The sequence below is a fragment of the Lagopus leucura genome, unplaced genomic scaffold (genome assembly GCF_019238085.1).
Source record: "Lagopus leucura isolate 7727_CA_CO unplaced genomic scaffold, USGS_WTPT01 Super-Scaffold_100026, whole genome shotgun sequence".
NCBI lineage: Eukaryota > Metazoa > Chordata > Aves > Galliformes > Phasianidae > Lagopus > Lagopus leucura.
In genome coordinates this window covers 6791758-6819378 of record NW_024962277.1, presented here as the reverse complement: position 1 = coordinate 6819378, position 27621 = coordinate 6791758, and the positions used below count along the sequence as shown (strand labels likewise).

Sequence of the window (27621 nt, the reverse complement as noted above, 5' to 3'; positions counted from 1 at the left end):
GTAACATCCAAAAATCAGCACTACTCAATGTTTTTCGTAATCTTTATCAGTTTTTCAGGGAAAATAAGAAATCGTTTTGAGAGGGTTTGGTTTTCTTAAAATCTTTTCTTGAAATATTTATTGATATGAAAAAAAACAACATCTTTTTTATCATCCATTATGGGAAGTGTGTCAAGATTTCAGTTCAGACAGAAATCAAACTGGACAGCCAGTAATTTTGAAATACTTCATATTGGATACTTTATGGCAGATCAAATATAAAACATTTTAAAAACTCATTATAACATACAATTCATGTTATAGTTTGTTCATAAATACCGAGGAAAACATTTATTTTTACAGTGTCTACAAAGAAGACAATGAGAGTTTGGTTAGTTCAGTTTAAGGTCTACTTACTATAAAACTGAAAAAGAAATAGAACTATGTTTCATTTAAAAGCAGAAATTATCTGTTTTCTGCTGAGTGATATTCAAAATGCACCATTACATCAAAATACTTTAGGAAACAAATGCTATACTGTCCATGTGTGAAATATTAACTAGCCACGTGCTTGATTTGGACCTTGTATCGTTATCGAGGTTCTTTTCCAGACTTGTCTATGAATTGTTTTGGCTTGACAGGAAGAATTTATGCCTGGTTTTTTTGTTGTTGTTTTTTTCTCTTTTTTTCAATCTGTCTGTGAACTGTTAATATAAATGCACAGCACTAGCAGCAATTAGCACTGCCAATGTTGGCTTTGCAATATCAGTCGGAAGAGGGGTGGCCTTCATATTTCCCTTAGGTAAGTAGTTGTGTGCACACGTGTGTCAGTGGCTGAAACTGCCCAACTGGTAATTTTTTGTTTGGCTTCAGCAAAACAGAAAACTAAATCGGTGTTGTATTTGGCAACACAAATGTATGATGTTTTAATTTAGGACTGTAAATAAAAATGACAGGCAACATTTATGTCCCTACTAAGGGACATAGGCAACTCTCCCTCAAAGGAATAATGCTGAGTGTTCCTGTTGGTTTTGCAATGTTTGCAGTTCTAAATTCCTATTTGAGTAATATGAGAGGGTAATCCTTAGGCAAAATTGGAATGATTTTCAAGAAACCCAGTAAAGAAAATTAGATTAAAACATAGGATGCTTAACATGGATCATGGTTCTCATCCAGTTTCTAGAACACGAGCACTGCTTGAACAGCGGTCTAAACTTTGGCTCTGAATGACATAACTTCTGCAGTTTTACCACTGTGAATTGAGATGCTTTCGTAAACTTACATATGTGTGAGAATGGCTACTAACTACAGCAATCAGTTCTTAATAGTTAAAGCCCCCCAAAAAATTGAAGGCAAACTGTTGTAACTCTAGGATAAGTTCACAAGTTGCCAAGCTCATTATGACAGATTACAATGAACATGCATGAATGAAAAATCATTACTGTAAATTTAATTTATAATTAAATATGGTCAAATATTTGAGAGCTTTTTAGAAATCTCTTGCAGTGTAAGTTATTAAATATTTCTGCATTTACTTTCATGTGAGTTTCTGAAGCCCAGGCTTTAACAGTGCTGAAATAAATTGCTCTAGTCACATAATTAGAGAGGCACTATTAATTACTACAGCTGCAGTGATGATGGACGTGGTTTCTGTAAACATGTAAGCAGTTTTCACCTGTTCTTATTTGTGTTGATTCCATAAAATGCTGAAGCATTAGAACATCTGCCTTTACTTTCCTATGGACTAGCTACACCTTGTAGAATATTGAGTTGGATATTGGGATTTTGATTATTGAGTTTGTGTTTTAACTTAATTATCAGTGAATGTTACAACTCGGTAGTTAAAGAAACCTGTGACATAATTAACAAACAATGTGGAGCATAGATTGTTTTAATCACAGAAGTGTTCAACTTGTTTGAAAAGGTAAGGAGAAAACAAGGATTTTTGAATCTTTTATAGCAGATTGTTAAAATACTTTACATATACACTGTACAGTAATTCTTTTGTATCAGAAGACTTTCATATGGGAAAAAAATAGTTCTATAAAACATTCATTAGTTCATCAGAATGATTTGAAACAAAATGTGGAGCTCTTTCAATCTGTAGGTTAGCAGAAATAGGGACAGATTTCTGACCATTCTTATGTTCACATACATTCATATTGGTAAAAAAAGGAAACTTGTTATGCCTTATAAAACACAGAGCAGCATTCTCAGTTTGAGCCTCTCTGTACAAAGCAGGACTTAAGGAGTAGCTATCTCCAGGGAGATTTGTTCCTCTTCTTGCCTGAGTGCCAATTCCAAAGACTCGTACTTTAGCTTTACAGGACAATTTGTTTTTGTTTCTAAGCAGTGGATACATTAGACGATAGCAGTTCAAAGCTGTGAGCGTGCAATTTTTGATGGAATTAGACTCCAAGGCTTTTTAGGAAGTGATCACTTTAAGGTTCGCTGATGTCAATAAACTCTTTCTCTGGGGGAGGGCCACCTCGGTACCAGCTGCAAGTGCCATCACTTCTCTTGATACAGGCGTAATGCTTGGCTTGGTGCCCGTATAGCTTTCTTTCTATCAGCCAGTCTGTCCAGAGGCACTCATTTGGTGCAGTGATTGAGCAGGGCACCATGTAGCAGGTAGTAATCTAAACGTGAAACAGTACATTAATTCAGTAAATTGAAGGTTTCTAAAAGAACAGTAAAATACATGGTGTATTCCACCAGTGAAAAATGCTCTTTCCTAAAAGGTGAGCTCCACCACTAAGGAGTATTTTGTTCTATACTTACTTTGCAGCCACAGCCCATTTGATATCTCTGATTAAGACTCTTCTTTTGAGACAAGGATAAATCATCCCATGGTTCAATGTAGTTGCATAAATGGATGAGGACTTTACCGTCATTTAAAATCTGGCCTACAGCATGGGAAATAAGGAAAATAAGGCAAGCGAATGAAACTATTTTCTAAATACTGAACTAAATTGAAGTCGAAAGTTTGTAACTAAATGCACCAAATTCATACTTCACAGTTCTTTCAGTGAATTTTATTTAAAATGTCACAGTTATCCTCCTGAATAGATGCTAAAGATTTAACAAGGACATTTCTCAAAAGATGCTGATAATCTGCAAACAAGGGATGGATGTAAACGAGCTAATATCTTGGACAAGATTACAGGACTCTATAGGTATAAATCTGCAGTTACAACACCAAATGTGGCATAATGTAGTTATGGGTTGTCTCACTACGTACATTTGCATTCATAGGAAAGCTGGTACTGTTGCTTTTAAATGAATAATGATGGTGATGCATAGCTCCTATTTACTAACTGCATAGTTACTGGCTTCAGCTTCCTCTGAAACTGTTTTAAGATCTTCAGATAAAGGATGGAAAACGTGTAAGATCGCACATTAACTACAGCTTTATACAACTTGCCCATTTAATTCTTTTTGTATTAATTAGCACAGAAATTTATAGGTTTTTTTTCAAAGTTGGTGAAATTTGACATTGAGCAGTTACTTTTTTTTTTTAATATGTACATTAGTTTTGTTGTGTTTTACCTGTCAAAAGGTACTGTTTTTTGTTGTTTGCTTCTAGTTTCACTCCACAGAGTGATGAATCAAAGGGAGTATAGACATACTGGACATCCTTGAGCTTTTCAAATCCTTTAAACATCTGAAAATTATCAGAAAGTGAACGTCAGAGGGGGGAAAAGAAACATGAAAAACCATTGCAAGCAACAACTGAAATAATTATATGGTGCATCTTTTGGAAAAAAAGGCTCTGAAGTTTGAATTTCTATGAGAAAATACCAACCCTTAGGCCCCATCTCCACATAAAATGAATTGTCTGTTATTTTAGAAGGATGTTAGGCCTTAAAAAAAAATCATTTCAAAATCTGATTTTCTAAGTGTTTTAAATGGCTCTCTAAAGCTTTCTCTTCGCATGATATTCTACTCACATCTCTCATTAAATGGAATAAAAGGGACACAGCACTCATCTTAAACAAAGTGCTGCGGTGTTGAATCTTTAAAGATGAAAAAATTACTGCATGCAAGATCTTATCTTGATCAGTGTAATGGTGTGCAAATTCAAGAACATAAATCGTGCTAGGAAATGGAGCACTTTTCCTATAATCTGTCAGTAAAGAATACCGTTTTTCCACATCCAGTTGATAATTTTGCCCAATGCAACCTTCTCTAAGAACTGTTAGAAAATGGGAGCTAGCTCTTAGAATTTCAATCCTGCAGCACCAACATGGATAGGTTCAGAACTAAAGCCCATGCAGTGGTCAGATTGTCTGCTCCCTAATCAACAATTCCAGTTATGGCTAAGAGAGCCATTAAAAGACAGAAACAAAATTAGTTATTTCTAAATGTGAGAAGGAACCGTAAGATGCTAATCAACTTCAGAATGCCTGTCATCACCTAGTATGACATAACTGAAGCCCCAGCACTCCGTGGGCCCCGTTTCGTTACATCATGCTGTGTGTTGACAGCTGTGGACAATTGCAAGGTTCACAGCTCTCATGGGCAAGCTCTCTCTGTTGCAGCTGGTGTCCCTGGAAAATATGTTCATATTACTCAATTTCTCTCAGGAGATTTAAATAGTACAGAGTGCTACAAAATGCACAGTAATATGTTAGGTTTTTTTGAAGCCTTTTTTATAGAACGATAAAAATAGTCAAAGGTGTTGTCATTGCTCTTCCCATCCAAAAACATTAGGCACTCATTTGAAATACTTAGTAAAAGAAGAAAACATAATCAAAAGAAAAAAAAAATCCAGAATAGCAGCTAAAAGCAAACAAAAACAAACAAAAAAACCCAGCATCCTGCACAGAGCTACAGTGAAAGTAATAGAAAATGTATGTAATGATGATGGACAGTGTGTTTACTTTCATTAGATAGAAGCCAAATGTAAACGATCTTCTCAACAAGATAAAGAAGCAGAAACAGGTCCTGTGCTGCAGGGAATCTGCCTCAGAACTAAAGCAGAGCTCCAATTGGAGCCCCAGGCCTTCCTCACTCCCCATAAAAGTCATTAATTCCTGTCACCTTTGGAACTGGAATCCCTTGCATACACTTAGATCCACCTTATTTGAGGTACATTAGACACAGAAGCCCTCATCAGGCTGTCTGTTTGTTACTTTTGTCTATGATATTCCAGCTCTGATTGATTTCTGGTTTTGAGATTTGTTAAACCATTTAAGTTTTTACCCTTCTGTTTAGTTCAGTAAATTGTATTTGATCTTCTCTGTCATTTTCTCCCAACTTCTGAAATTGTGGATGCTTTCTGAGTAAATGCCTAGCATGGCTTGACCCAGTTCTACCTTGTGATATAATGCATTTACATCTGATGTTCTGATAGGACTTTATTGAAGAAAAATACGCAGAGGAATAGAACAGAAAGATGTGTACTTAATAACTAGTTTGTATGGATACTGGCAGTGTCCTGCTGAGGTATGTAACAGATCAGTACACTGCTATTGCTTTAAGATTTTAGAATAGTTTCTTAAAAGACTTTGTGTTACTTTCAGGATCTGAGACATGTTTCCATTATAACAATTACACTCTTCTGTCTTCTTTGTTTTCTGAGGCTTTTCATCCATATGAGGACTTCTTTTCCTAGCTTTCAAACAATGCATTGCTATAAAGTATACATATTGTTATGTTTAGTTACCAGCTCAAACACCATCTCATGCTCCCACTGTGCACAGACCCTGCCCTTCTGTACATGAAGTCAACTTAATTATTTCAGAGGGATTGCATCCGTGCAGCTTGTGTGGAACATGTGTAGTAACTCTGCGTATATACCAGTTTCACTTGGTAAAAGGTGTTGATTTCATGTAGAACATTGGTATCTTGGGCATTACTTCACTATGATAACATAGGACAAAATATTGCTAACTCCAGTAGTGCTGTTTTTATATTCAGGTGGCTCCACAGAGTACACACGATTACCAGGTCAATAATAATGCTATGAAAACAGATTTTCAGCCTGCATATAAATCATGTATTTTCTTCTCAATTTAATGTAATGCTGTAAATATTATCACCATGGAAGAAAATGAAATAAATTGAAAATATGTGTGGCTTTTAAACAGGCCACCTCATATATAAGAAATGAATAAAGCCATCAGTGTTCATTTTTAGTATTTCTGAAAATGAATAACAAAATCATACTGAATATTTCTGTCCAGAAATATTTATCCTTTAATTCTAAGCCAAAACTATTGGTTTTAAAATAGCAGGAATATATGTTTGATAACCGTAATAGCACAAAACAGTCATGCTAACGCTACATGTCAAATTGCCCAGTGAATAATATAAAAGGAACATTTTCCCAATTTACAGTTGAAATAAAATGTAATCTCCGCAGGTTCTGTGAAAATGACAAATTCTTCATCACAGAACTAAATAACTGGAAGAACTCTACTAAACCTAATGGTGATTTTTGAACAGTAAGATGTTGACGTGCATTTAGTTTTGCTAGCACTTCTGTAACATTACACAGCCTTATATCTCATTAAAATCTTTAGAAACAATTAAAAAGATTATACAATATGATAGATAAAGAACATTAATGAAAGCATTCCCTTACTGGAGCTAAAAAAAATAAAGGGAAAAATCCTACGAGATTCCCAATCATTTTATTTTGTGCACTCCCATTTACTCTCTTAGCAGCATTCACACAAATTGATTCTTCAGTGAATAGCAGGGAAGGAATTCTGCTTCTGCATATGTCCGTATTCGCTAGTGAAAAGCCCTTTCTATTTCAGCCGGAAATGCTTTCCTGTGCTCAGAAAGTTTGTTTCAGCCAGTCAGAGTTGCAATACCATAATGCAACATAAGTGGCCAGAAAATAAGCAAATGCAGTGAATACTCATAAATTTAAGTACATTTTCATATAGCCTTCATAAAGCAATTTTGAATAAGAAAAATTGTTTAAAAATATGCTCATTTAGCAAGTAGATGCTTCTCTGATATTCTTATCTCTTTTTTTTTTCCTTTTTTTTTTTTTTTTCAACCCTACTCTTAATCCTGTGTAGTTCACCTACGTCCATCCTTGAAACCAGCTGGATCCTTTTCCAGCTTTAAGCATTTGGAACTAAATTGTAGCAATATACAGAGGTTATCAGTATTGAACTTCAAATTTAGCTGAGTGATTCCATGTACCTTTATTTGTTTGATTTCATACCGGATCATTTTGTGGGTATCGAGAGGATCATCACTGGCAGGAACCACCTTTTCACTGGATATTTTTGCTCGAATCACTGTAATAGAGGGAAAAAGACAGTTTAAATGCAAAGACAGTATTAAATACAAATAATAGCTAAAATTATATTTTTCTTCTATTTTTATTGATTTTAGCATTTTTATTTACACATTAGCTAGTAGATGTTAAGCCATGTCAAGCTGAAAATAAAAGTAAATGGTGTGTCCCTTAAGTAAATACCTTTGACAGATATATATTCAATTTCTTAGATATTTTCTGGTATTTAAGGCCAACGTTTTTCAAAGTTGCTTTGAAATGTCAATCCTTGAGTTAAGATATCCTTAAGTAGAGCAAAGCTGCTAAGCTGATTCTGGTTCTGTCTGCTATGGTTCTGGTAATCTGAAATGAGTTTACCCCTGAGTTTTGATAAAATTGTCCTTCAGGTTGCTAATTACATGTTAAAATCTGTGGTCATGAAATGCAAATATAACAATTGTGTTGCATTCACTTTCCTAAGACCATAGATTTTAGCTTAATTGTGTTAGTCTGTAAAATTGAATTATTTTCTTTCTTGACACATTTCACTTATTTCCTATTTTAAGGAAAGGAAGAAATTCTGTGATAGAAAAATAGTTTATTCTCTTACCTATGTTTGTTTTGTGTCTCTCATCTATATTGTTGAAAATGAACCAAGAATATTTGTCACAGGGAATGAAAGCATACAATAATATGCTGTATTTCATTGAGCCCAAAATTTTTCTAGGGACTTCCACCACCCCAAAATTATTTATAGTCCAATTCTGGCTTGGTTCTGGATCACTGTTATTATATCTCCTCTGCTGATGTGCTACTTGTTAGAACAAGCCGTATCTCCACGGAGAGATAGTGGCAAAGGCCTTAGCAATCAATAATCCAACCCCACCTCTACTCTAGATCTACATTATAATTGTGCAGAGAGATCTATGCAAGGATGTCTGCATTTTTTGAAAGAAGCAGTTGAGTTCCCTCTCTCTGTCATAGCTACGCCTATTCATGCAGGCATCACACAGACCAGAAATCATTCTTCAGCACTAGAACAACTTCCAGACTCCCTGAGGTGTTGTTCTAGAGTTTGTCCATTCTTATAGCGAAATCCTCATACTTTTTCTCTTCAGAAAATCAAGCTGATGTAGAGGAGATCTTGTTTTGCCATCATGCTCCCTCCCACCCCCAACAAATTTATTCAATACATTAACTAAAAAAAAAGGAACAAGAAACCCAAACTGCAATTTTTCTTACAGCCAAACAGAGGTCAGTTTCATATAAAAGTGGGCAATTCTCATTTCCTCACTTATTAGCAGAGCAAACTAGATGTAAAAGTCAACATGGTGCATATGCTTGCAGCTTCAAAGCTGGAGTTCTCCATCTTTTGGCACGGGGCTCCCTCCTCCCAAGCCATTCAAACGCTTTTAAAGGCCTTTAGACTTACTGATTGGATTGAAAGGAAAGAGCTCTTTAAAGTATGAGCAGCAAATTCTTCATTTCAAATAGTAAGTGGCAGCATCTCTTTAATCATCTTGCAGATGTGTTATGTTCCCACAAATTAACAGTACTTCTGAGGGCTTTGATCTACTTCCAGACAAAAGGTGTTGTGGATTGTTTGTGCTGTACTGATGGAAAGGTCAGATTAGAATCGTGTTCTGTTTGGTGTTGTTTTCCTTCACAGCAATACTTCGTTAGGAAAGGTTTAGGATAAAAAAGTTCATTCAGTAGAAGGTAAGAGGTGAGACAACAGTTTAGGATTTAGACCCATAATTTCCTCAGTATCACAACATGTTTTATATGCAGGAAATATTTTCTTTCATATTCAATGCAAACATATGTAGGATAATTAAAGCTACTTCTCCCCTTTTGCTTAATATTAAAATATTACTGATTTTCATACTTGTACTAAATTCTTGTTACCATGTGACAGGAGCATTACAGGTTGCTCAGAGAGTCTCTATGGCATTATGTAAGGCAGTTTGTCATTATGAGATCTTTTTGTGGGTGAGTAGAGAGAAAAAAATAAGAAAGAAAGAAAAAGGAAACTTGTTTGTTTAAGAGAGAGCTTCCAGATGGTGGAATTAAACCAAATTGAGATGTATTTTTTTTTAAATGACAAGAAAGTTTTTATGTTAAAGGATGTCTAAATCTTTAGTTACTTTGGTTTTACATTTCTCCTGAAATCAGATTCAAGCACATACAGATCTTTTGGAGCCTTTTAATCCTCCTTATTTTTTTCTGTTCTTTGATTTTTTTTATTTTTTTCAATCAGTCGTTTAGCTGTCTCCTAAAACCTCTGATTCATGTGGTTGCTTCTGTTTTTAACCACAAGCACTTCCTGATTTAGCATTCTTGGGCTCAACCATCTCCTTTTCACTCATGGTTCAGAGAGTGGTTATAACTTAAGATTCCTCCTTGTCTGTAGTTCTTTTCAATAAATGGTTTCAACTGTACCATTGCTGGGTTGGCTTCTCTACTTGGCTGAGAATAACCTCTGCATGTTTAGGGTAATAATTTCATTTTATCTCTCTGATGGCTGTTGGTTCCATATGAGAAATTCCACATGAAATGCATGTGCATAGGTTTTGTATTTTAATGCCAGTAATTCAGTCTGCCTCAAATTTGTTCCACATTAAAAATATAGGATGCATTTCTGGAGACATTCACGCTAATATTTCAGTAGTGGGAGGCTGCACTTATGCAGTGCTCCCAGGTTTTGTAACTCATGGTATTTTAAGAAATATTTTGTGTTTTAAGAAATGTTTTGTAGCTGAAAGCTGTGTTGGGTAACTGAAATAGAAAGAAATGAATGTGATCAAAGCTATGCAGGGGGTCAGTTAGAGCCTCAAAACAACAATCCTAATGGTAGCTATTGGCTCCCACTATGATGAGTCCATACTGTCAAGTTGCTGCCCCTCTAAGCAACTGCTGTGTTTATTGCTAGGGTCATAGCATATTGCAGTTACAGGAGGGCACTGTTCTACTTAGTAAATCAGCTTAGCTACTGCATGTGTATTATTAGATATCTATTAGTAATATTTTTCTTCCTCCTTTCGTAAATAATAACATTTCTCAATCATTTCTACATCAATGAATGGTAATTTTGAACTGCATAATGGACAGAACTTACTTAGAATAACATCAGATTTATTTTTGTTTAAACAGTAAGGAAAGAAGTGTTGGATTTTATATAATGCAGGTGTGTTCAAAGTTAAAAAGTTAGGCATTAACCATGTCTTTTCTAATACTCTGTGGTTTCTCTCTGAAATCAGGTACAGTAATTGTTTACATGTACACAAATGTTACCATCACCTCATCTAATAGGCATTTTATGTTCATTCACATTTAAATATATAAACCTAAAAATAAATTTAAAATAACACAATGGCCAAGAAGAGTGTCAATTCTAAGGATGGCCAGATATGGAGGCAGACACTTGGAGCTCTGAAAACTTTTATCATCTCATTGTTCTCTACGAATGCTATAGCTGAACTCCCTGGACAAAGTTATCAAGATCACAGTAATCTGAGACATATACACTAGCATTTAGTTATCTTATTGAAGTTGGACTTAGTTCAGTAATTTTGTTTCTGGGCTATAATTTCCAGAAGACTGAACTATTTTTCTTCTGATTAGAATAATAATAATAATAATAATTGTAAAGGCAATTGGAATAGCAGTAGATGTACTTATTTAATTATAGAAATATCCACAGAGTGAGGAAAATAGGTAGCTACACCCTTCTCAGATGTTAGGACAAGAAACCGGACATGAGTTGCAACTAGAAAAACTGCAACTTAGAAAAACAAACGGGAAAACTACAGTGAGGTGTAGAAGGGGTGGTTGATGTACACAAATATTCAGAGGTATGGTAAAAAATAATTTACAAGGAAAAGAGAAGGAGAGAAAAGGATGTGGGAGGTGGAGAGAAAAGGGAGAGGGAAGTGAAAGAGCTCTCCCCAATGGCCAGACAAGAAGGGAAGTGACAATATCTGAAACAAATATCCAGCCTGGATCCCAGTGCAGCTGGTACTGATAATCACTCCTGTGATAATTTTCCCATAGTAAAAGTAGTTGTCTATAAGACCTTCCTGCTTGATAATATTAGTGATAGTGATACAATGATATAGATGACAATAAATGGAGCGTGCAATAATCAGGAGCAGATGTTGCACGCTGACTGGTTGGGGGTTAAGTTGTTGTATCCCGTTTCTCTAAATAACTGTTACCTACTTTGTCATTACCTACTTTGTCATTCCCTGCTTAGTTCAAAGCTAAACTGAACATCAAAACTGGTAAGCGCAAGTCTTGTGCTCGTTACGGTGCCATCTGTAAGAATTTGTCATGCCAAGAGCAGCAGGGTTTGCAGTTGCAAAGGCAAAAGAATGGCATTGTGAACCCAGAACAACAGAATGAGAAAGGGAAAATTCTGAAAATTCATTTAATTTTCTAAAATTTGTAGAATGACTTAAAAGCTGTTCTTTCTACCTGATTTCTGATGCCTGAGACCTAAAGCTATTGCCAGATATTGTGGCCCTGGAGCTCTTGTAGTGCTCTTGTATTGTCCCCTAGGGAAAGGGAACAAGTGGCAAATGGAACAGAATCCAATTATTTGTATTGTTCTGAGGGTGGTTTGAGGATGGCATTCCAGATATATATGGGAACAGATAAAAGAAAGCATTTAGACTTACATAGAAGAGAAAACAGAATGGTGGTGGTGGTTTGTTTGTTTGTTTTCCCTGAAATTATATAGCAATCCACATATGCAGTATGAATAAAGCAGAGTTGTGGACACAAAATATATAAGGAATTGGTAATCCTACATTCAAATGAATTTTTAAGATTAAAAAAGGCCTTTTACCAAAGGAGGAAGGCTTCTTATGAAACATTTTAAAGTAGTTACATTTTGTATTTACGCTCTTTTTGTAATCCCCACTAAGAACTGAGGGTTATCTTCCTTCTTAGTTGGGTATATCAAAGTAGAAATTCCTGATAAATCCTCAGTTTACCTGCTATTAATTCTTATTGATGCCAATACAAATCTGGACTACCTGATAAAGTTATGCCTGGCTGTTTTTAAGAACCTAGGCTCCTCACTTAAATTAACTGTAAAAGCAGGGACCTTGTCTGCTGCTCTTTAATGACCCCAACTAATAATTAATACTATCCAGTGCCAGTATCATAATAATAATGGTATGGTTTAAAACATTGCCCTTATCCTGCAGTGTTTAAGGCCTTTTAAAAGTGAGTCCTTTTACAGTGCATATTCTGGTTTCTTGGTTCATGCTGAAGGATTTGCCAAATAACATCTCATAAAAATGCCATTTTTATCCTGTTCCCATTTATAATTTCCTTCATTTCTCTCTGCTCTTAGTCCAAGAACCTTAACCCTAGTGCTCAGTTCATTTCACATATTTTCAGCTGACATGGCCTATACTGTATGCAAAATAAGACTGAACTGTGTTTTCAAAAACTACTCTATGTTTTATTGCTTCTTTTATTTGGTCTTCAACTTAGAGGCGGTTGAATTCTTTATCTGTATCTACAACAGGTAACCAGAGTTAAATCCAAAGGTACCTTGCACTTCTGAAAATTGACTCAGATTATTTGTGATCTTTCAGAATTCTGTTGTTAGGAATAATCCCTAACTATCCCTAAGAAGAAGACGCACTCCTGTTTAGTTTCTTTAAAGAAGATTCTAGAAACCATGTGGTCAAGGTTCTGTCTTTTTAAAGCAAAATACATCTATTTCATTCAGTTCTTCTATTTTTTTATGTATATTTTTATAGTTTATGCTGGCCATGATCTTCTTGATGTCAAGCAGTTCCAGAAAGCTAAAAACCACTTCTGCCATACTTGTATGATCACTTTACTCTTGATTGCCTTTTTTTTTTCTTCTTTTTTAAATCGTTTTAATCTAAATTTGCTGGCCAATATCACCACTCTGAATAAATAGATTAACAGATTTTTCTTCCTGTACTGAACTGCCTGGATCCTGGGTTGTGGAGAATAGAATCTGAGTCTAATCTGAAGGAAAAGTGGTGTAATTTGTCAAAATGGCTCACGTAGCATTTGTGGGAAATGAAAGATGACTCCTGTATTACAACAGTTGTGCTACCAAATCACTGACAGTAATACCAGTTTGAGATATAACAATTCACCACTCTTAGAATGAATCTGACAGATCTGATATCTGATGCTGTCATGAGCAAACACTGTATGTTCCATATAGTTTTTGCCTTTCATGCTCACAATGTAGAGGTGTCTGCAACAGTTCTTTTGCAGCATTGATTTCTGAACTATTATTCAAGCCTCTAGTTGTTGCAGACTTCAACAGGGAGAAAGATAATTACCTCAGTATTCAGGTAATCTGTTGAGATGCTCGTTCACCTTTATTGCTTTCTGAGTGGAAAACTAAGATTAAACACCTATACTTTCTGTTGTCGTTTGAGAAGCAAGCACAATGCTCTTGAATAATCTTTAAAAGGCTGAAAAAGAGCAAATGTGTTTAGCAAACAGCTTATCTATCTATCAGTGTAGATTTCAACAAGGCTGATTAGCAAGCAGTAGTTTTGTCTCCAAACAGTGACCTAACTGAAACCGTTGTGCTGGTTCAATTGTAAAGGGAGTGCAGCAGCAGCAAAACTTGTCTAATACTGTGTGAAACTCAAAACATCTTTTCCTCTGTGTTTGCAGGATGTATTTCTTAAATGTAATTACGCATTGTTAATAATCCCTTTTTCCACAATTCCTAGAACAAAAGGCAAGGAATCTATATTTCATAAGATGTCTGTATTTGATAGGATGTGAACACAGCCTTTTCCTGCTTTGTATTTCCATTAATAAATGTTCACAACCATCTATAAAGTAATTAAATCAGTGGCACCATCATCGACTGAAACACACTTTGTAAACATGACAAGAAAGAAAACAGAACTTGATAGACTGTTGGGACACAGAGGCTTTGGATCTGTACCCACACATCTTGTTGAACAATATAATTATAGCAGTCTTTTGTCCTCTACTGTATGGAAATGCTCTACAAGAGCGTTGCCTTGTTTTGTTTATGCTTCCAGTGACCTGAGAAGGTAAGTGTGGTGAGATAACAGTATTATATGAACAAAAAAATCAAGTCCTTCTACTAGAATATAATCACTTGGTCTGAAGGAACCTCAGGGAGATTTTTGAAAGGGAAGTTCAATTTAAAACTCAAGAACTGAGCCAAACCTAAGTTCTATTAATCCAACGTAAAATAGAAAACAAAGAGAAAAAGGTGATGGATAAACCTATATTTTGTAAATTGAGGACAAAGATCACATGATCTAATTTAATATTAGCAATATTAATATTGCTAACAATTCTGGTTGTTCTAACCAATTAATATTGCTGCTGTGTAAATGTTTTGGTTACACCTTTTTTCTCCAGATGATGAACTACAATTTTTTAATATCATTCACTGTTATTCATGATGTTTTTGTTGAGAAAAAACAGAGCATTCCAAAACTCACCTTCTTGAAAAATAAATACATATACTTCTGGAGACTATAAATCAGAAACAAATAATTGTTTTATCACTATTTCATATGGATATTAATTTGCGCTGATTATCAACTTTTTCAACATAAATGCTCTGCAGACTTTGATTATTCTTTTGTGTTTTATTAGTGGTTGTGCTGGTCTGCATCTAAAATGCATTTCTTTTGAAGCTCATTAGGACTTTCTGGTAGGGCAGCACTTTGTGAGTCTCTGTGTGTTTCTGGCTTGGGATGCAAAAATTCCTTGTGTTGAAGAGAAGAGTTGATTTAGTTTGGCTTCCTTGTTAAACCAGATTATGCAGTCCTTTTATTATTATTATCAGAAGAATATATTCAGTTTGTAAGAGTGAGGTTTTCATAAATGTTCAAATGGAAGAGGTGATTTTTTTAACAGATATGCACTAGTCTTAACTTATTTATTACATAAAAAACTGCATGATTTCCTAATGTTGTTCAAGGTCACTTTTATTTTTCTGCACTGTTTTTACAGCTGCTTCTCATGTTACCAGAAATATTTCTTTCTACTTCACAAGCCTCAAATACCACATCATTCGACTAGTAATCAACATCTGCCTAATTTCAGCTGAAGAATAACACTCTCTTTATGCTCTGAAGTCTGTAGAACAACATACATCATGTTATTGTAGATTTCCATTCATGGCTGCATACCTCTTCCTCCATGCGGAAGAAACCCTGTACTGCTGAAATGCTTTTTAATGAGAAAGTTAGGGATTAAAATTGTTAGGTTAATAGGATTAAGAATCTGGCTGTATTTTACGGTCTGTTTTATATTATTAGTCATTGTTCATAAGCTTGCATTTTGTTTTCCACACAGTGTGTGCAGGATGATTTTGAAATCATGGGTTTTAATTTCTTGTCCCTATAATGTACGGTTTTAGATAAAAATAACATAGTTGCCGAATTATCCTATCTTGCACTGAGGTCAGCAATAAGTTGGTATTACTGAGTTACAATTATTGCAGTTCACTGATTTAAAAGTGAGTTTTTATCTCATGGCAAAACACTCAGTTAGCTCAGTTGTATTTTTTTCCACTAACATGTAATTATTTTATAGTCATCACTTATGCTCTAATTGACAAGAGTTTTGTGGACACGTCTCTTTAAAATTCTGTCCTGGTGCTCACTATTTCATGATGCCACCTCATTTTACAGCTTCAGCTTTAAAGCTGTCAGGAGTGCTGCCATGAAAATGTTCAATGAGCAAAGGAGAAGAGAGTGACAGCATTTTTCCAGACTGAGCCCCCATTTTTCATGCTTTAATGGCAGGACTCAGAAGAACATTTACAGCAGATTGGGAATTATTTCTTAAAGTCGCATGTCACTGATAATGCAGTCTTACACTGTGATTTGGAAAGAGAGTAAGGAAATAAGCTGGGCTGGAATTTTGAATTAAGTTCTCAAAACGTTTGTTTCTGTCTTAAAAACTGAAGTAGGTCTAAGGTTATTTGTAGCTTCTTCTGTTAATATCTCTTACTTCCAACAGAAAATACTTTACCTAGCTAGTGAAGGAAACTTCACTTATATTCTGCCAAAGGTTGTCTGTAAGTGGAAGGAATTAAGTACTGTCATTTATCCTTACTTGTGAGGGTATTCAGGAACAATTAGCCCGTTCCAGCCTGGGCAAATTAACAGGTAGCTTCAGGCACAATGATTCTGTAAATCTCTCTGTTCTTAGTCTCTGATAGACTCAGAAGATTGTTCTTCTTCTTCCCCATGGCAGCACTTAAACAATTCAATGAGCACGAATGTTGGAGTGCTTTATTAAATATTCTGCAAAGATTGGTACAGATGCATGTAGTTGTAAGCAGTCATTTGCAGCACGGCATCTTCACAATCAGAGCTGCAAACCACTGCTGGAAAATTCACATCTTCTTTTTGTATTTTAGAAAGCATTTTGACATTTGGGGCTCCTGATGCCAAGAAACCACCATGTACCACAGTTATAATTTATTCTAATACATAGGCATTCACATCTTTGAATGCAACAGACCATTTTTAATTTAAGAGCCTCACTCTAAGTGCTGTAGGAGCTATTTAAAACTAAATAACTTCCTAGGACTTAGGTAGTGTAGAATTTTAAAAGCCTAATTTCAGATATTATTAATGTGTATGAAAGTAAGCATAGCGGACAAGTAAAAAAAGTTACTATGTATTTATTTCATGTTTATAGAAGTAAAGAAACATATTCTCTTTGTTTAACTGATATTGGCAGGACATTGCGCACCTTTAAGATGACAATAATCTCTAGCTGCTTTTTTTTGGCTTGTTTTTAGATAATTCGATGGTTAACGTAATAAAACTCTTTCAGTGGCATGCTCTTTCAATGGCAGTGATACAAATAGCCCCAAATCTTCTTTTCCTCTAATACTTCTTTTCAAGAAGCATGCTCAGGTGCTGTGCTTTTCCTATCATTTGGATGTGTATTTTTTCAAGGAAGAGAGAGAATTAGAATTGATAAAGCCCAGTACATAATTTCTCTAATCAAACTTACAATTCCTTGAACAGAAATTCAGCTTTCATTTTTTCATTTTTGCTAATTCTTTCCAGTCAGTTCTGATTTATTCTCTAAATACACCTATGCATTTTTATCATCGATTTTCACTCTAGAGGCAGAACATTCACACTCAGCAAGTTTGCTGATGATACAAAGCTTTGGGGAGTGCTACCATTCAGTAACACCTGGAAAGTTGGGAGAGTTGGGCAGGGCAGAATCTGGTGAGGTTTAACATGAGCGAGCGTAGATTCCTGCACCTGGGGAGGAATAACTGCATGCATCAGTACAGGTTAGGGTCTGAGCTGCTGGAGGTGAGCTTTGCAGGGAAGGACCTCGGATGGTCCTAATGGACAACAGCTTGGCCATGAGCCAGCCTGTGACCAGGAAGGATCCTGGGGTGCGTTAAAAAGAGCATGGCCAGCAGGTTGAGGGAGCTGATCCTCCCTTCTACTCTGCCCTGGTGAGGCCAAGTTTAGAATTCTGGGCTCCCCAGTTGAAAATAGAAAGGTATCTCTTGGAAGGAGTCCAGCAAAGGACCACAGTGATGATAAAGGGCCTGGAGCATCTCCTGTATGAGTAAAGGCTGAACAACCCGAGTCTGTTCAGCCTGGGGAAAAGAAGTCTGAGAGGGGATCTGATTAATGTTTATAAATATCTAGTTCTCCGATTCTGTGATTGCTATCAAGCAAATAAGATCTGTCTCCATGTGTTAGGACAATAATATAAATATATAAATACGATACAATTAATATCAATATGACAATATAAAATATAAATACAAATTATATGCCAAATACTGTGATCTTTCCATGCTATGGAGAAGTCCAAAGATGTTTAGACAGCTCCAAGATGCAAACTGTGTGAAGCCCATCTCTGACAGTGAGGTGCCTGAAAGCACAGCCTCTGATTCAGGGATCTACCCAGGGTCTGAAAGAGCCTTCAGTGAGGCCACGCTGTCTATTCTCAAGCAGTGGATTCAGGAGTAGGAATTTGAGCAGCTGAAGGAACTAGGATTGTTTAGTCTGGAGAAGAAGCCCAGGGGAGGCATTACTGCTCTCTACAACTCCCTGAAAGGGGACTGTGGTGATGTGGGGCTTGGTCCTCCTCTCCCAGATGATGAGCAATAGAAGAGGGAATGGTCTCTAGTAGCACCAGAGGAGGTTCAATTGGATATTAGGGAAAAGTTCTTCTCTGAAAGAGGAGTCAGGCATCGGAATAGGCTGCCTATTCCTGGAGGCTTTAAAGGAGTGTGTAGATGTGGCACTGAAGGACATGGTTTATTGGGCATGGTGATAATGCATCAGCAGTTGGACTTGAGGAAGTCTTTCCAACCTTAATGATTCTGTGATTCTTTTATATGTGTTTTTTTTTTTTTTTATGAGACTGTGGCGTCTGTCTTCAGTGGTCTTTTGTTATGTGATATAGGTATTAACATTTGTGTGAACGTTACAGTGCTTAACACAAAGATTGATTACATAGTTGCTTAATTTTGTGTTACACTGTTCGCAGCAAGTAAACTATGAGACTAAGCATATACTGGGAGCAAGTAACATAGTGAGAACAAAAGTCTCATTTCTCTGTTAGAATTTTTCCCCATAACTTGGAAGAAGTACTGTCTGCATTTCTAATAGCTTTTCCAAAGCTGATTCTCCCCACGAGGCAAAACTTCTTTTCACTCTAACATTGCACAAATCAAAACACTGCAGTGTGAAACAAAATACAATATTGCAGTGAGGCAAAATAGTGTGGCATTGAACCATCAACTTCTTAATGTGAAATTCAATAATATAGAAATCACGTATTGCAATTTTACCCCCAGATGAACTGATTTTGAAAAATTAATTCTGGTGTATTTAGATTTTTTTAACTTTCATTTTTAAATGTGATTAAAATTTAATATATGATCTGGCACATTTACTGTACTGTAAAGTGTTCTGAGATTTTGGGAGACTTAAAAGGCTGCCAAGCTTCAGCTGTAAAGCTTCCATCATGTTTTGAAATGTGCCACTCGTCTCTAAAGCTGAAAAATTCTTCTCTGAAGCTATATTATGTATTTATGAGGGCTGTTCTGAAACTAATGCCTCCTTATCTTACTCTGGCCCACAATGTCAGAGGGAGATGTTGTTGGTATGGCAGTAGAGGTTCAGCCTTCCCACTGATGTTCCATTACATTTGATTGCTGTGCTGCATATGGCAGCAGAACAGCAATCTTACAGAATGGTTTCTGACATGAAGTACGTATATAGCAATGGGGTGTAACTGAATTCCTCTATGTGGAAAAAAATGGAACTTGTTGACTTTCATTAATGCTTTCTGAAAGTTTATGGAGACCAAACAGCAGATGTGAGCACAGAGAGGCTGTGGGTGGTGTGTTTCAGCAGTGGCAACAGGATCAGTGGGGCACCTCCACCAGTGCAACTTGTTATGAGCATAGCATGCAGACTTCTGTTAATCACTGGCAAAAAATACAGAGCGAATGGTGGTGACTGTGTTGAAAAATATTATTTTATAGCTCTATCAATTATCTCTATCAAACAGTGTTATTGTGTGTACCTGTTGTAGCTTCCATGGAAATAAATAGGAAGCATTACTTTCAGAGCATTGTATTGAATTTGCAGTTAAGACCTCTTAGTTTTTCAATTTCTATTGCAGTGTGGCACCAATATTCATTCAGTAAGTCTTTAGAGAACGAAATCAGAGTTGAAATCAGAATGCAGGCATCAACTGTAAGGATAGGGCACTGGTGTGACCTATCTTAGGAGTGTAAAGTATTTACTTATTTTTCTATTACCCCCATAAAATCTTTCTTTTGCTACAGGGGAGAACACAGTTTGAATTAGAAACAACAGACTTGAGAAAGGAATTAGTCCTCTCTATGTATATAATTTCTCTCCTGGTTGTGTAATTTGATGTGAACATTGGCTTAGAAACGTGCTCATGAATTACTGAAGTCAGTGACAAAAGGGAAATCTTGATAGCATTTGATCAACTCAGTTTCATTCCTGGCTTTCTCCAACATCTCAGAGGACATTTCTTATATCAGCTTGAAACTATGGTGCCTTGCTACTGAATATGAAAAGTTAAACAGCACATTCTTGTTGTGTTTCATTTCCATAAGGAAAAAGCTTCTTGATTTTTGGTGGGGTGTGTACTTAGCATCTACAATTAGTTGTGAAGTACATGGAATTACTATTTGATACACCTTCCATCTCCATTTCAAGCTAAAGTAATCTGCAGAATTGCAGGTGTTCTTTGAGGTTTGAAGGCATTCAACAAATTCTAGGAGGATCTTAGAGCTACTGAACACAACAGGAATGTATTTCTTTTTCTAACGGAAGATGTCTGTCTCCATGGCACTAGGCACGTCCAATTGATAGACATTTACCTCTCTTTGATCTGAAATGTAAGACTACGGAGAAGTTCAGGAGAACTTCTCAGATTTGTACAAAATCACACTCCCTTATGGCTAAGCAGGAGAATGAGCTAACACACAAGTGGCAGGACCAGCATAACACTCACTATTTTCTGTCAGGATCTTCAACCCTATAATTGCTGTTCTTCCTATTGAGGACACGTACATAACAGTTGCAGTACTCTTCACTGATCTCCAATTTCTATTTTATCCAGCACGATACCAGAACCAGAAGCACTCTCTTTTTCTGTGTCTGTCAGAAATCCTATTATTTCTGTCAAGTTACTTAGGCTCTGTGGTAGATACTGAGTATTTATACAGAGTGCAAAGCCACAAAATCCCCCTGACAGAAGAAGGCAAAATGGCACAGTACTAATCATTTGAACAAAAGGAAATTGATAAGAGCTTGTCCCAGAATTGATTCTTTGCCTATTTTTTTTTCTTGGGTATCTCATATAGATGCTAACGCTTCTGAGTGTCTTCGATTTAGGTACTCAAGTAAAACCTACAGATTCCATCCCCTCCACCTTAATCACAAGAGATCCTAAGCAGACTTAAAAAGCTACAGACTTACAGTGAAACTGATAAATAATGCAGTAACTGAATTACTTACCATGCTCAGTAATCCTAGGAGCAAAACTGAGACTTTCTCAGGTTTTACTTAATGTGAAACTCAGAGGCATGGTTTCTTGGTTTTAGTATGTGATAGGTTTTTATTCTGCAAGGAAATACTTGAATGTGTCTATGGGTACACAGATGAATGAACTAAATAAGTGAAAAAGACTGAATAGTCTCAGTAAGAAGCTGGATTGATGTTCAGCTAATGATTTTGGTGGGTGAAGAGCCAATCTCTTTGTTTACTGATATTTTGGAAGTACAGATATGTTGCAATTGAAGTACAAATCTTGAAGTACGTGTTTTAATCTTCTTAAATCTTGAAAAGGCATAGGTATAAAATTCTTAATACTACTAGCAGGAGAGATTTGATGTGTACTACTGCACGGGATACTTAATGGCATGGCCGTTCCCATTTAAGAACTGAGCGGTGCAAAGGACGCAGGTGTGGCTTCAAACCTGCTTTGCTTCCAAAAGGAAGAACAGCTGCACAGGCACTGCCCTGCTTCCCACTGGGGTGGTGCTGTGTGGGAAAACTCAGTCTTGTGCTGCCCAGTTCCCCAGGACAGCCCCAACCCTGGCACGGAGGCTGGAGAAGCTGCCTTTGCCAAAGTGGTTAGTGGAGGTTTCTCTTATGCAGGGCAGACTACTCCACAGGTCTTCTCCAGATCCTTTGAAGTCATTTTGATCTGCTTACAAGATGTACTGTGTCCAAAACAAATCAAGGAATTCATCCATAAATGCTTAGATCAGGTTTCAAGTGTTACATATATGCAAATTCATATATGTGCATATCCAAAAATATATTTACAATCATTTGTTTGATATATGTACATCTGTCAACTATTTTTTAATATATAGAAATGCTATTTTAAAATATGGATGATGAAGAGATCCATGATATAAATATGCCTTAGGTGAAAAGTACAATTTACTTTAAAAAGATCATTTATGTGAGAGCTTGAGACCCAGGTCCAAATATAAAGTACAGTCTTTCATTTAAACATAATGAAAAGTATGTATCTACCATTTCTACCATTTCTAATATACACACACACACACACACACACACACACACATATATATAAGGGACCTTGTCTTAATTAGGATGGTTGAAATGAATTCCCTGAAGTATACAACTTGTAGCAAGTATTTTGAGTTTCCTCTATACTGTGAAATTATTTATTTAGAAAACTCTCCTAAAGTAAGTTAAAAAACTTACTTTGTTATGTCTAGGAATGCAGCAGATTAATATCATTAACTGTATAGTTAAGCTTCTGGAAGTGCAACTTTATTTTCTTTCACACCTGAACCCCAAGTTTGCAATGCCTGGTGTAGGTAACTCAATGAAAACGATTGCTTAACACAACCAGATTAAAAAACAATTTAACTGATGGCCACAAATAGAGCTTGAAGTTTGTCATGGCTACAAAGATTTTCTGTCAGAGTATAAAAGCAATTAATCAGTATGCAGAAGGTATTGCCTGCCCCATAGAGATGCTAATTTTGTGACACTTTGGAAACTCATGTTCTACATTTACTGTTCACACTAGATGGAAGCTAACCAGCCTCAGCTTGAGCTAATGAAATCAAAAGACTGCAAAATGACACATTTTCCTGTCCCCATGCAGTATAATTTTGAGATCTTTAGTTTCTTTCTAGAAGTATTTTGACAGCCACAGCTTGGGTTGAATATTATGAAATCCTAAAGACTGGAAAATCCTATTTGTGTGGAAAGCCTGTAGTCAGATTAAAAAAAATAAAGGACATATCAGTTTCCTGCTCAAGTATTTTTGGAAAATAACAGCAGCAGAGTAAGATATTGTAGTGCAGCAGAACAAAGACCAAATATTTCCACGTTGCCATTAGGGACTTTTATTCGTTTTGCTTTCCCAGAGTGCTGTAACAACTGTTGATAAGCACAGTTATAGTGGGCATGTATTTAGATGGAATAGTCTATTATAGATACTGTGAACAGTAAACATTTAGAAGTCCTCTTATTCTTTGCTGCTTACTGTAAGTTAGGAGCTAACATACATGTTGTTTTTATGAGGGGAAAAAAAAAGCCCACTAAATAGTACTGTAATTTCAACAGTCTGTAACCACAAAATGTTCTGGAAAAGAAGAAAAAAAGTCAAGAAAAACAGATCAGCTACTGCCACATTTTTCTTCCCATAGCTGTGTGTTTAAAAGGGTTGTCTGCAGTCATTTGTTCTAAAATCCTCTAAGAGTCACAGCCACATGGTTAAAAGTATTTCTCTACAGCTGTACAGAAAAGAATGCAGCAGTTAGGTTAGTTCCACTCCATTTCCTACCAGCAGTTCAAAGCACGTCGTTGTTCATGACTCACCTAAAGCAGAATCGCAGATGAGCTGCTGCGGATGAGCAGGGGCACAGCTGCACGCCTCCACCAGCTCCTGAATTCTGTGGGTCAGCAGCAGAAGCACTGAAAACAACAAGGTACTAAGTACAGGATTCATGCTGCCTTAAGCACAGCTAATCGGTCTGCCAAGAGAAAATGCTTTCTTACTGTTGATTTTATATCTAAACTTCCTACAGACTATCTGATTTCTTCTGCGTCTTCAATTTCAGCAGACTTGGGTGGTTTAGAAAAGCCCTCTAATGCTCACTCTGAGTACACGCTTATGTTAACTGACTTCTAATTTCCCTGACATAGGAACCTCTTATTTATGGCCCAGACACTAACTCGTAACTCCGCCTTCCTTTAAGGAAAAAGCACATCATTGGTGAAAGTTATTGTACCAGAAGTGAGATTACCTTAGTAAGCACTGCAGCCTTGCTGTTATGAGTCAGTATAACTATTAATAATCAAAAGCCTTCACAAAAACAGCTTTTACAAGTATGTGCAGTTGATTTCATGATCTGTAGCAGAACAAAGATTTTTACCTTTTTGTAGTAAATCTTCGTCCAGCCTGAATTTACAAAATAAATCTGCTATCTTCTCTATTCCGGTCAAGTAAACAGCTGTCATTTATTAAACTCTGTTTTCATTTGCAGTCCTTGGTCTTCCCCCGCACTTCTGTGCATTTTCTTGAGATGACATTCCAGTTTGCAGGCTGGACAGAAATTCATTTACAAAAAAGGAACATTTCAATGCTCTATTTGTAAGACTCGTACAATTACCAGTTACAAGGAATAATGAATTAAAAATAAAAGCTGCAATAAAAGGCTTTTTTAAATTATTTTATCAAAGATTTAATGTAAATTTAATGTATGTTAGAGGCACAGCTTTTTCTCTGCATTCATTTTCAATATTAGTCCTGATCAACACAGATCTGTATCTGCATTTTCTGGTTACTGTTATGCACAGAACACACGCAGAAATTCCAAAGTTTGGAACTCTTTTTTTCAGCTTCAGCTCTTTTGTTGATATCAGAGTCTGGATATGTGTTCTAAATGTTATAAAGTTGTAACATAGTGGTAATATAAGACATAGATTGAATGGAGGACAGAACTTAAAGGATTGTATTTTTTGTCACAATTTGAGTTTGAGAACTGAGAATTCATTAATGTCATTTGAACCATTTTAATCAAGACTCATGAAAAGCTATTTTGTTAAGTTAGGTGTACACACAGTAGCATCGCTACAGAAATGTGTGCATGTTCCACAGCAGAAGGCTGATTTTATTGTTAAACTGTAAGAGGTCATTTTAGCAGCTAACAAGTTTGCTTTGATTTTCAGTCCTCCCAGGTAGACACTCAAGTAAAAAATAAATAAATAGACACACAAATACTCAGAATTATTATGTTTAGATTCAAAACTGGGCTGGGAATATTCTACATGATATCGTGATTTAATTAAAACTGTCCTACTTTGAATTTTATTTTTTCAGTCCGCAGTTTTGCTTCAAATCATAGAGACAGATCCAAGTCCAGGTCTAACACCAGCAAATAACTTAGGCTTGTTAATATCTTCTTTCTTACCTGGAGGAAACTTAATTTTTCAGGAAGTATTTTCACATGAATAAAAAAGTTGTCAGGCTGAAACCCTATCCAGGAAGTTCAAGCTAATTTAAAACAAACAAAACAAACAAGCACGTATTTTAATGGCGTCTGTGATTTATGGTCTGTAGTTGTAGGGCTGCTGACATTCAAATCTCACTTGGGGTGGTAGGACTGGAAAGTGTTGAAGGAATTAATTAAGACCCATTGACTGGTTTCCCAATAACATGACATGCCTGCTGCTATAAACCATCTAAATAGGCCAGATTGGTTACTGTTTCAGTAAAATTCAAGTAATAGGTAAGTATGCTGGGCTAAGCCTTCTCTTTACATTGATAATGCAGTTCTTCCTATTTGGTGGTTAACCAAGGAAGGCATTCCGTAAGGTTGTACAGAATGGCACGTGAAGATAGCATTCTCTCTGTGCTTGGAGGAATGAACTCTAGAGGAATGAAATCTAGTGCAATCAAAATAATTGCACAGTCGAACTAAAATCACTATCCTTGTCAAATAACTGCCTATAGACATAGCTGGGAATTTAATAATTACATTAGACTGTGCAGAAATGTAAACATGCTAAAACCAAATTTTGTGTGATAATTGTACAAATGCCATAAAAAACACATTTCTTGTGATCTTACATCGTATTGCCTGCAGCTGTTTTTGGAACAATTCAATTAGACTTTTAAGTGTACTTCAAAGCTTTTTCTACATATGCAGAATACTTGCAGTATGGTTACATGTAGAGAAGCAAATGGCTAGGAAAGAGCTTCTTATTCAACATGTATATCCACTGATGGTCTCTCTAGAACTAGTCAACATTTTAAGAGAGATACTTGGAACATGCTATAAGCAACCAGACCTTTCAGTGGTAATATGAACTTCAATGAAACTTATGACTGTAAAGTTTATGAACCATGGCATGGAACAACTGGTTACCAGCAGCACAACACTGAAGGGAGACACGTGCACCACACTAATGAGCAGCTCTTTGATAGGCTTATCTTTCAAATGTTTGTGAAAATGTTGAGACAATGTTGTAATTAAAATGTAAAAGGCAAAACAACTTCGGAGACTTCAGCAGAACTGTTTTCTGACAAATTTTCATTCTCAAAGGAGTAGTTTTGTCAACTATTTTTTAATTCCAAAACCAAGGCAAGAAAGCTGAGGTGTATCCTTCACAGTAACAGCCCATTTATGCAAGGAGCCAAAGATTATCTGTAGCTCCTGCTGATATCAGTACAATTGAGAACCTGTTACCTCTGAACAGTATCAGTAAGCATCAGATCTTATCTTGAAGATGCACTGTGCTTTTTTTTATTGCATATTCTTTTCTTCATATTAATCAAATTAATTTTAGAACTAAGTATATCAGTTTGATTTTGACCTTGCAAAGCACAAAGATTACTTCCAGAAGACACAGAAATATTCCTTGACAAATCTGTAAGCAAAGTAATCTCTTATCATAAGCAAAGTATAAGTAAGTAAAAAAAAGATAGCCGACATAAACCAAAGAAACACTTGGTCTTTTTCCTATTTGTATAACCAGACTAATAGTACAGGGGCTCTTTGACTGCACTGTTATGTTGATTTTCCTTTAGTTTGATATGTAAACCATGATATGGTGGCAAATTGTGTCACAGCAGTATTGAAGCATGAAGCAGGACTAAGCAGCACACACTGCTTGCTTAACATCTGGTATAACTAACACTTGCTAATAAGAGGCAGCAAACTTTGTTTCTCAAGGGGCACAGTCACTGACTACGTCAGTTCACTATGGACACAGTAGGAAGAATACTACGCAGTTTCTCTTTTTCTTCTAGCTAAAGAAACTTAATACTGAATAATTCATTTCCATTTTCTAATAAAATGCAATTAAATAATGAAGATTGTGGATCATTCACTATATTTGTTGATGTGTATGATATAGAAAGAAAGCAGGAAACTTGACTGCAGTCAAAGTTCTGATCAGCTTTGTCTCTTCTCAATGGAAACACTGATTTTGCCTAGGTCTTACAATTCTCAGTGTGGCTTTTTGGACAGTGGCTTATCTTGTTCCTTATAAATTTTTACTATCCATCATTTGTTTCTATCATCTGGAAAAGCTTAAAGGTCACTAAATGCCAACTTTGTTTCATTTTTTTTTACCAAGTATCCCCTAGCAACCTGTTTTAAGAACACCAGACTACCATCCATCGAACTTCTGTGCAGGGTTCCATGGAGAGAACTGCTGCTTCCCCTGAGCTCCAGAACAAACTCATTGCTTTTATGATGGTCTCATTTCTTCCCTGGGAATGCATCTCTTAACTATCTGCCCTCTATACTTAATTTTTCATATGATGCAGCATTGTGAGGTCAGTTTATTGCTTCCAGG

The 27621-nt window shown here is 36.1% G+C and overlaps 2 protein-coding genes across 10 annotated transcripts in view; one reads left to right on the top strand and one right to left on the bottom strand.

Annotated features, from left to right (window-relative positions):
* The window catches only part of SYN2 (synapsin II), a 143764-nt gene that overhangs the window by 65309 nt on the left and 50834 nt on the right, over positions 1-27621 (top strand). The window lies entirely within an intron of this gene.
* Positions 86-27621, bottom strand: part of TIMP4 (TIMP metallopeptidase inhibitor 4) — a 107060-nt gene continuing 79524 nt past the window's right edge. For 5 of the 6 annotated variants that reach the window (XM_042880124.1, XM_042880126.1, XM_042880125.1 and 2 more), the window contains 6 exons: positions 24192-24361; positions 23635-23730; positions 7144-7241; positions 3529-3643; positions 2761-2885; positions 86-2618 (listed from right to left, as the gene is read on the bottom strand). In XM_042880124.1, the coding sequence (XP_042736058.1) occupies positions 2421-2618; positions 2761-2885; positions 3529-3643; positions 7144-7241; positions 23635-23730; positions 24192-24276 (717 nt within the window). In that variant the 5' untranslated portion in view covers positions 24277-24361 and the 3' untranslated portion in view covers positions 86-2420. Of the gene's footprint in view, positions 2619-2760; positions 2886-3528; positions 3644-7143; positions 7242-23634; positions 23731-23814; positions 23961-24191; positions 24362-27621 lie in introns of those variants that run through there. The other variant, XM_042880129.1, reaches the window with a different exon arrangement.